At 33.7% G+C, this 11,627-nt stretch overlaps 1 gene segment (V, D, J or C); it reads right to left on the bottom strand.

The window, feature by feature from the left end:
* Positions 1 to 379: 379 nt before the first annotated feature.
* Positions 380 to 847, bottom strand: LOC141301452 (immunoglobulin kappa variable 1D-13-like). The segment is given in 2 exon segments: positions 380 to 693; positions 799 to 847. Coding segments are annotated over 2 exon segments (363 nt in total).
* Between the last annotated feature and the right edge of the window lie 10,780 nt (positions 848 to 11,627).

The raw sequence follows: 11,627 nt of genomic DNA, 5'->3' as shown, positions 1-11,627 counted from the left end.
TACATAGTGTAAATAGAGTCTATAGTGTGAATAGCACATTGCTAAGAAAATTCTGCTACTTTCACTTAATGTAAATAGCATCTATCGTTATTTACACTGAGTGCAGCTGCAAAAAAAGACTTCTGTAATAATAAATAACATTAATGAATAAACAATGTAAAAATCATTAATATTATTTTAATTGTATATATTTTTTTTATTTAAATTTAATTGTATACTTTATTTTGTTAATCAATCAATTTGGAAATTTAAAGTCTCTTTAATTTTTATATGCCAAGTTTTATGCATTGCAGTATCCATCAGCAGCTGCAGTATATCTCAGCTGTATCAGTGCAGTCACTGTGACTCTGACTGACGGAGGTTTTTGTACGACTCTTTATCACTGTGTGAACACACCACCACTGTGATAACTCTGACAGTAATAATCTCCTGTATCTTCAGTCTGGACTCCACTGATGGTCAGAGTGAAATCTTTTCCATAGTTTGATCCACTGCCACTGAATCTAGATGGAGTTCCTGAGTAAAGGCTTCTTATGTCATAAATCAGAAGTTTAGGAGTTTCTCCAGGTTTCTGCTGATACCAGGCAAAGTTGTCATAGTCTATTCCCTCATCTGTACTACACTCTATTGTAACTCGTTGACCCTGTTGGACAGTTTTAAGTTTAGGCTGAGTCACAGTGACTCCTCTGGATTCTGAAGAAGAGAAAGTAAAATAAATTAGTGTGAAATCTTCTTAAAGCAGAATATTTAAATGATAAAAACAATACATATTAGCAATATAAAAAATAAACATCCAACCTTGAATACAACCTGCAATGGTCCAGATGAGGATGATGATGTTGTTCATTGTTGTTTTGTCTTGTGTGATGATGAAGATTGTGTTCTGTTCTGCTGTCAGTCATGAAGTGTTAAACTCACAGCACTATAAACACTCTCAGAGCACTGACGCATGTGCTGACAATGCAAACAAGTGGGCAGGATTTACAAACAAACTCATAAACTCTTCATATATAATATTTTACTTTCAGAATAATGTTTTGAACCATTTAGTGATAATTACATGTTGATTCATTGTAAAATATATTTTAGTTTATATTTTACTGGTTGATGATATGACTTTATATTAACATTTATCAATGTGGATGCAGAATTATCTGTAGAAACAACCTATTCACAGTCATGCATGATGCATTTATTTATTAAGTTAAAGAACGTTACCAAGATAAAGTGAGTAGTTTTCATCTGGTCATGTGATCTCAAGATGGTGGCCACTATAAGAAGGGACCAACATTATGAATAAAAGAAGCTTTTTCTACTGAAATGACTGAAACTTTCATGTAGTTAGCATAGATCATGTTGAACATATTTATAACTGTAATAATCAAACTGCAGTACAAGAGTCCTCCGCTTAAAGCCTGACAGGTTTATTCGCGTCGGGCTGTTGTATAAGACTGAAGGACTTTATTCTGCGATAGCAGCAGGCTGGATGTACATTAACCCACTTATTACATGGCTTCTTGCCACAAACGTAAATAAATAGACATAAAACATTGATCTGAGCTGTGAAAAAAAATCATTACAAGGAAGTGTTGTCCAAACTAGACAGGTATTTAAGGGAGACACATAATTTCAACACATTTCAATAATTATGGCAATAAAAGATATTGATTTATGATGAAAAGCTTTCCAAATCGTACCAGTTTGTTAGTTATCTTATAATCCATTACAGTGTACAAAACAGTCGTCGCAAAATGACAGCAGCTGGGTTTGTATGAAAAGAGACACCAGGATGACATAATTAATTAAATAATTGTACTCATAATATTAAGTTTTAATATTTCATTAGCCAGCCAAAGTTTCCACACAGAAAATATGTTCCCAGGAAGTGAACAGCACCAAATTCAGGCAGTGACTCGGATGAGCCTCTTATTTTTCTTTAGCAGTTGTTTTCTGCACAGCAAAAAATCCAGTATGAAATGAACTCTTCTGGGAGTACATGTGAGACCACACTCAAGAATGTGAAAGTGTTAAAATCTGAGTGTTAAATTAACACTGAAGCAGAGTTAAAGTTATTGAGGTAATTAAGTAATTAATTGAGTGATGAATGATCATTATTGAAGACACCTGATGTTAACAAACAGAATTACCAAAGAAAAAAATTACAATTTTTATGTCACCATTATAGTGGCCAACATTTGCTTTAGTTGGGCTCTTGATCCTTACATTTTTAAAGCTAGATTTTGTTTGGTTGTTGTAACCAAGTTACAACAGACAGACATGAAAAAAAGTTTAATTACAGCCTAAACCTAATCGAGATAAGTTTGTATGTGTGTTGGTCATGACAGCCCAGTGATTCTGAAGTATTTGATCACTAATTGAAAAGGTTTCTTAAAAGTTGTGTGGATAATTAAAATAACAAAAGCTACTTTTTTGAGGGACACACATACATCAAGAATCAGTGTAGGAATCTCAGCAACGGTGACAAACAGCATATATTTAGAAAACAGATTTTGATTGCTGGCACCCAGAATGCACTGCAACATGCTTTTTTGATTGTCACTGTTGTTGAGATTCACAGCTTGATTCTTGATGTCTGTATCTAAATAAAACTATCTAAAATGATCCCTCCCACAACTTGTCTCATTGGTTAGTGAAATGGATTGACGTCCCTGCCACGACAAACAGGTAATGCAGTTGGAAACTATACTTAAGAATTATACATTTAATATAAACGCTGAATCCTTTGCTTGTTTATTCAGCTTTCCGATATGTACAAATCTCAATTATGTTTTTTAAAAACGTGCGCATATGACTGGTTTGTGGTCCAAGGTTACATACATTTACAAGCAAGACATCTTTCCGCTGTTTAGTTTTCCCATTTCTGGCAATCCGTGACTTTAATAAAAATGTTAACCAGTGGTGTTTATTACAGTTTTTTTGATTATTGCCTTAATTGTTAATAAGATACATAAAATTAATAATACTAATAATGCAGTAATTTTGAGAATATTTTATAATATTTGAAATACATTAATTTCTCTAAGAAATTGAAATAACACCCTATAACAATCTGTTGACCCTTCCCGAAGTATATCTACTAAATTGAAACATATTTTCATTTCTTCTAATTTCGCTATTGTCTTCTTTCAGTTTCATATTTCCTGCACTTTAATTTGACGTATTCCACTGTTTCTTCATGCCTGCAATATTCACATTTCCCTGTGCCATGTTTACCTATTTTCAGTAATGTTCCATTTAATCCCGTGTGTCCAAACCGAAGCCTTGATATTATTGTCTCTTCTCGCCTATTCCTCCCTGTACACCTTATTTCTCCCACTCTCCTTTGAATCTTATGAAACCATCATCCTTTCCTATTTTCTTCCCATTGTTGTTGCCATTGTTTCTTTAATTTATTTTAAAAAATACTCTTAATTTCTGTTCTACTAATACTAACTGTAAAATCAATTTGATTATTTTTAGTAACTTCCTTTGCTATTTTATCTGCTATTTCATTTTTTTGCATTATTTGAACAATTAACATTCAATTCACGATGCATTACAATCATAAACAATTACTCATTTTAACAAAAATAATAAAATAAACATAAATGTGAAAAAAAATAACAGTAATAAGAACATCAAGGGGATATCCAAAATAATCATAACAAAGAGGAGTTCAGTTTTTTTTTTTTTTTTTTTTTTAATGGTTAAAGTTCTGATAGCTTTTTGGCTTGACAGTCCTTGAAGGGTTTCAAAATAATTTCTTAAGTCAATTTTTGAAATGAAAAATGCTGGGCTTAATTTTAGACCATTTACATTTGTGTATGTAATACTTGCCTAATAATATACGAAGATTTAACATAAAATTGTGACTGTTATCCATGTCTTTTTTATCACAAAAGAAAATAACATCTCTTTTACTTATATTAATTTTAGAACCACTCAGCATTACAAATAAACATTCAAAGTCAAACCAGAATTATTTCACATATATACATTAAAAAAGGTGCAAAATACACTCAGCAATCATTCCACAAAAACACAAAATTCATCTAAATCATTTTTGTATCTCTTGAGAAACAGGTTAGTTGGATAAATCATGTGTATAATTTTAAAGTAGGTTCCATTGACTTTGTTGGTGACGCAAAATTTGTTATGATAGGTCCAAATCAATTTCCAATTGATATTCTCAAAATGGTTATTCCAAAAGAACTTAAATCGAAATGTTGCAGGACAATAAATCAAATATCTTAGAGTATTATTGCATTTTTTTTATCTTTTATATTAATACCATTTAGTAAAATCTATCTTTTAAATGTTGATTGCTTGGATTCATTAAGGTCTTGTAAAAGTCTCACAAATCCCGCTGGTATTGCATCAATTACAATACTATATTCACAAGGAGGAAGTGGAATACCAAATTTCTTTTAAAATTCGCTATATGTAAGAAGATATCCTTCATTATTAATCAGCTGTGAAACCAACATAATACCATTTTCAATCCAATTATTATAAAAAATCGTTTTGTTCTTATATTTAACATATTTATTATTCCATATTATCTGTCTATGGGGAGAAAAATTGTGTTTGTATATGATATTTTATCTGCTATTTCATTTCCCTTAACTCCATAATGTTTTCAACGTCATTACTTTGCCACCAATGAGATGAGTTGTGGGAGTTACGTTATCTCGACATTATTAATTTACCTACAACCAATGAGAAGGCATGTGGGCGGGGCGACACGTTTCAGATTCAGCAGGCTGCAGACAGGGGCTTCTCAAATGAAATGACAATATTTCAGCTTTTTTTTTTTTTAAATCAAACAACTTTTAGTAAATATCTTCGTATTGAAATAGTATGCTTAAATATTATAAAGCAGCTATAATCAACAACATAGACCCAACTCAAGTAAGTCTTGAGTTTCAGATATAGATCTATTTTGTTCTTATATATAATATAATATAACCCAGTTACATCAGCCAAGCAAAATATAACATTTAAAAAGGTAAGAGTCAAGAGCCCAACTAAAGTAAACGCTGGCCACTATAATGGTGACATAAAGATTGTGATTTTCGTCTTTGGTGATTCTGCTTATTAACATCAGGTGTCTCCAATAATGATCAATCATCACTCAATTAATTACTTAATTACCTCAATAACTTTAACTCTGCTTCAGTGTTAATTTAACACTCAGAATTTAATGCTTTCACACTCTTGAGTGTGGTCTCACATGTACTCCCAGGAGAGTTAATTTCATTCTGTATTTTTTGCTGTGTGGGAGTATTAAACCTTGATATGTGGTGACTGACCAATCAGAATCGAGTATTCTACAAAGCCGTGTAATAGATTATATCATAATTTCCTAAATTCATCATATAAATAAATAGTCTATGAAATGTTTAATGAGGTGCACAGCAAAAAGGCCAGAGTTAAATTAACTCTCCAGGGAGTTTATATGAGTCCACTCTCAAAAGTGTTAAGTGTTAAAATCAGAGAGTTAAATTAACACTGAAGCAGAGTTAAAGTTAATGAGATAATTAGTGATTAATTAAGTGATGATTGATCATTATTGAAGACACCTGATGTTAACAAGCAGAATTGCCAAAGGAGAAAATCACATTTTTTAAGCAACCATTATAGTGGTCAGTGTTTGCATTAGTTGGGGATCTTGACCCTTACATCTTTAACATTACATCTTGCTGGGCTGCTTTATTTGGGGGAAAACAACCAGACAAGTCATCAGGGGGTGATGGTTATGTTTTAGTGTAATCATTGCTTGACCTGAGTCATTGAACTCAGTTTAGAAACAAATCTCTAAGTTATTTTCCATGAAAGGAACTGTAACTCATAGATAAGCTTCTAAAAGAGTTCAGTCTAATAACTGTTGTATATATTTAGTCTCATGAGTCCACAACAAACAAATCTCTCCATCTTTCTTTAAAATATATTCTGGAAGAATTTCTCATAATTCAAAATCTGACTGTTTAGACACACACAGACATCAAGAACCAGCGTATGAATCTCAGGAACAGATCAACTCTGAACTCTCATAATTTATCCATACCGCAATGCATGATGGGAGTCATGGATGAGTTCTGATTGGCTACAGCACGCTTTTTGATGGTCACCGTTGTTGTGGTTCTCACACTGATTCTTCATGTCTGTGTGTCTTAACTGGTATATATATATATATTATTTGTCTGTATAGACTTTGATCAAAATACTTTTTATTTACATATCTGTCTGATTAAAGATGTGATTCTCATTTATAGAGTCTATGTAACAGTGATAAAAACTATAGTCTAAGGCCCCGTTTACACGAAGGGAAAACGCAGATATTTCCCTGCGGTTTGGCCTCTCATTTACACGAAAACCCCGTTTTTATCACAGAAAACGATTATTTCTAAAAACTCCGGCCAAAGTGGATAAATTAGAAAACGCCGTTTTCACGTTGTAGTGTGGACTGTGAAAACGGAGGCTTTTGAAAACGATGACGCATATTTATAGTCATGTGAGGCATATTGTACCAATAGATATCTATGTTTACACCAGTAATTGTGCCTGTGCTTTTCACTGTCACACTGCTGCTAAAGAGATTTACCTTTTACACTCTTCAAATTGCAGTCCTAAAATGATGACAGAAAATTTACTTTTGCTGTCCTGAAAAAACATGACGACAACTGCTTTTCAGATAAAATATGAATGAGCGCGAAATAGACGCGTCAGTGGAGGATGAGATATTTCCGTAAATTATCCCGCCAGAAGAATTGCGTGAAAACTTATTACGTCTGTATACTTTTGGAGGCTTTACGCATGCGCAGTAAGGCGAATTTGATGTTTTCCTACGTTTCAGTGTGGATGAGAAACTTTTGGAAAACGCTTGGAAACGCTAGTGTGGACGGAGAGCGTTTTAAAATGAAAACTCCGTTTTCAAATGTATCCGGATTAATGTAAACGTAGCCTAATACTTCACAAAGAAATCTTGAAAGCCTGACTGCCTTTTGTCTGGCTGTTATAACACTGCTACAGCAGCCAAATAAGATCAGATTTTACAAACGATAAGATCAAGAGCCCAACTAATGCAAACACTGACCACTGTAATGGTTTCTTAAAAAAATAGATTTTCTCCTTTGGTGATTCTGCTTATTAACATCAGGTGTCTTCAATAATGATCAATCATCACTTAATTAATCACTAATTATCTCATTAACTTTAACTCTGCTTCAGTGTTAATTTAACTCTCTGATTTTAACACTTAACACTTTTGAGAGTGGACTCATATAAACTCCCTGGAGAGTTAATTTAACTCTGCCCTTTTTGCTGTGTAGGCGAGATTTACCAGGATGAAGCACTATTTCTCGCGAGATTCAGGTGTACGTATACCTAAGTATCGTTCGAATATGCCTACTTGCCTACTATATAGTAGGCGAAATGGGTACGTGAGAAGAGTAACCAGAAAAGAGTAAGCGAGAGATCCCCGGATGCCTACTGCGTCCCACCCAGATTTCGAAGTGCCGATCGAGGGATACTTTTCTACTTTTCTATCCCAGAAGCCCACGGGAGATCAATAGCCTACGTCATCATCGAACGTGATGGAGAACAGCAACAGGGGTGTTTTCAAAAGTGAGTAACCTTACGCTGTTCCTTGTGTCACAATCGCGTAGACTGTTAAATCAAGGTGTAACAGTATAGTATATTTGTGATTGTTCTGTAAAAACATGTTTTATATGTATAGCAAACAGGGGAGATCCAGTAAACACACATATCTCCAAAGTGAATGTACATAAACCACATACATCTTAAAGATGATTGTTAAATGTCTATTTAATATGTGATAGGAAAAAGTTTGAAAAGAATTGCAGATGAGCACGTAATAGACATCTGAGTGTTGTGTGCTGTTACAGTAGCATTCACTGTTGTCAACACTGTTTACTTTATATGAATGGAATGTAAATAAACGCATGTACACTCTAAAAAATGTTGGGTTGTTTTTTTAACCCAACTGCTGGGTTAAGCCTGTTGGGTCATTTAGTTGGGTTGTTTTGCTCAGTGTTGGGTTGTTTTTGTGTAACCCAACATTGGGTTACTGATTTTATCCAATCAAGTGACAGTTAAGAGAGTAAGCCACACCCCCTACTCGACGAGCCAAGCGCTACCTTCGCGGCCATTTTGAATCACCTCAGGAATCGCCTCAGGAACAACCGTCCTTCAGACAGAAAAGGTATGTTTGTGGGTTTTTAATGTATGAAACTAATATTGTACACCAGGGTTCCTCAGATCTTACCCTGGAGGTCCAATGCGCTACAGAGTTGAGCTCCAACCCTGATTAAACCCACACAGCAAAATCCCCAGATCACCAAAGGAGAAAACCAAAAGTTTTAAGAAACCATTATAGCGGTGAGTGTTTGCATTAGTTGGGCTCTTGACCCTTAAATCTTTACTATTAGATTTTGTTTGGCTGCTGTATTTGAGTTAAAACAGCCAGACATAAGCTCATGTCATCAGGTGATGATTATGTTTTAACATGTTCATTGTTTGACATGAATCACTTAATCACATGTCTAATTTCTTTGTTTTTTTATTTTTTGCTAATAGCCTTGATAATCCACAGAAGAGCCAGTGCTTCTTATATATTTTGGAAAGATTTTTTTTTACAACCTGTTAAAAATAAATAAAAGTATTTCCTGTCGGCACACATTGACATCAAGAACCAGTCCATGAATCTCAACAATGGTGACAAACGGCATATTCAGATAAACAGATCAACTCTGAACTCTCATCATTTATTCATTCCGCAATGCATGATGGGAGACATGGATGAGTTCTGATTGGTTACAACACGCTTTTTTATGGTCACCGTTGTTGTGATTCTCACGCTGATTCTTCATGTCTGTGTGTCTAAATTATAATAATTTCTTTTTATCATCATCTGTCTGATTATGTCCAAACTGATTGCTCTTTTGTTCACAGTTTCTTGCAGTCTGTAAGGAAATCTTATGTCAAATACTCAAGTCACTACATGATGATCATGTCAAGCACAGTCAATGCCACCTGATGACTTCTGCTCTTGGATTTGCTGGCTGTTATAACTCAGTAATTACAGCCAAACAAGCCCTAATATTGAAGACTTAAGGGGTCAAGAGCCTAACTAATGCAAACACTGACCACTATAATGGTTGCTTAAAAATGTTGGTTTTCTCCTTTGGTGATTCGGCTTATTAACATCAGGTGTCTTCAAAAATGATAAATCATCACTTTGTTAATCACCTAATTATCTTGTTAACTTCAACACTGCTTCAGTGTCTATATGTGTCCACACTCAGAGGGTTAAATTAACACTGGGGATTTTGCTGTGTGGGTTTGATCAGGGTTGGAGCTAAACTCTGTAGTGCATTGGACCTCCAGGGTAAGATTTGAGGAACCCTGGTGTACAATATTAGTTTCATACATTAAAAACCCACAAACATACCTTTTCTGTCGTCGCTGAAGGACGGTTGTTCCTGCACTCTAAAAAATGTTGGGTTGTTTTTTTTAACCCAACTGCTGGGTTAAGCCTGTTGGGTCATTTAGTTGGGTTGTTTTGCTCAGTGTTGGGTTGTTTTTGTGTAACCCAACATTGGGTTACTGATTTTATCCAATCAAGTGACAGTTAAGAGAGTAAGCCACTCCCCCTACTCGACGAGCCAAGCGCTACCTTGGCGGCCATTTTGAATCACCTCAGGAACAACCGTCCTTCAGCGACGACAGAAAAGGTATGTTTGTGGGTTTTTAATGTATGAAACTAATACTGTACACCAACAAATGCAAAAATATACAAAATGTGGCGGTTCACATTACATTAACAGTATTATAAAGTATAATCTATCTCTGTTCGTTTTGGTTTGCTAATCGGTAAAGGACAGGTATGCCTGTTGTAATTACGTTACAGCCTTTTTCTGTCTAAGTTATATTCAATATTTATTGAAAACGTCTTTTTGGTCAACATTTCCTCTGGAATATGTGACTTCGTGAGTCGTTTAGTTAACGTGTCTTTATATATTATATGTAATTAGATGTTTTAGCTGATGTGAGTTAAATGCAGCATGTCTGTTCACTTCGACGCGATTCTTGTGTAAACAAAACGGAGGTTAACGTTGCATTTGCAGCCAGGGAGTTTGACTTTTTAAAACACTGCTTCATCAGTAATTGATCTGACAGGAATATGCAGTGTTTTTAATGTGAGTATGTGTCAATACTGGAAAAGACCGCTTGATCCTGATTACTCGTAGCCTGCCTGTATATTCACAGAAACTCTAACGTAATTTACTACGCAAAACTCTTATCCAATCACAGAGCTGTACGTTAGGCGTTTACTTAAAGTCTTTAGTGCAACACGCCCATTAAAATCGATCGTTTCTGCAGCCTACCTCAAAAAAGGGTATAAAATAACATATAACTTATTGATTATTATGATTCTTAATGTAAAAACCACACGAATATCATAAGTGGACATCACACTACAGTATTTATTAAGAAAAACATCAGCTCAGGAGAGCTTTAAATTAATTATTTGCCATGGATTGGATTTTGTTTAATGCTGCATTGTGTGTGTAAAGTGATTTGTATGTTTTTAACGTTCTTCTGTTTTTAACAGGTGGCACTAACATGGTTGAGTACCTAAAGGAGGCTGTTGTCTACAAACTACCAGGAACAGAATCCCCTTCAGTAAAACTGCTTCATAGCTATTTTAAGTGTTACTGGACAACAACTAACCCTCTCTAAAATGTTTTTTTTTATATGAAGAAGTTGTCAGATTAATATATACATAAAGAACCCTTTCTGAAATGTTGTGACTTGATATTTACTTATGTACATCTACAATGTGAGTTTATGAAGTTAATATGGGTTTATATTAATTGAAAAAATGTCAGTTAAATGTATAGAACCCTATAATATAATTATATATATATATATATATATATATATATATAATATATATATAGTATATGTGTACATAAAAATGTATATCTTAAATGTTATGTGAGTTTGAACTTAATATGGATTTATATGAAGAGGAAATTTGTCAGACTACTTAGATTAGAATCTTTACTTATGCCACTTTGTTAAACATACTTCTAAAATTTATGAGTTTATAAAGAAGAAAGCTGTCTTACTACACACACATGTATATTTTAACATTTATTAATGCAAATTGTATTTTTTATTTTGCATTAAAATAGCCTTTTATAAATTCATTTTGTCTCTTTTTTGTTGTCTCAAGCAATTCTCTTTGATTATTGTTTATTCACTTTATTATTAAATATTTCAGGTTTATTTTCAACCAGCAACGTAGTATTTTTTTTGTCAATAGTCTAGGTAAATAAAACAACCCAATGTGTTGGGTCAAAGATTTAACCCAACAATTTGGGTTAAAATAACCCAACGCTGGGTCAAATATGGACAAACCCAGCGTTGGGTTATTTTAACCCAACTTGTTGGGTTAAATCTTTGACCCAACATGTTGGGTTGTTTTATTTACCTAGACTATTGACAAAAAAATAAATAAATACTACGTTGCTGGTTGAAAACAAACCTGAAATATTTAATAATAAAGAAAATAAACAATAATCAAAGAGAATTACTTA

This window comes from Garra rufa, chromosome 25 (assembly GCF_049309525.1).
Source record: "Garra rufa chromosome 25, GarRuf1.0, whole genome shotgun sequence".
Classification (NCBI taxonomy): Eukaryota; Metazoa; Chordata; class Actinopteri; order Cypriniformes; family Cyprinidae; genus Garra; species Garra rufa.
This window is presented reverse-complemented; position numbering and strand designations above follow the sequence as displayed.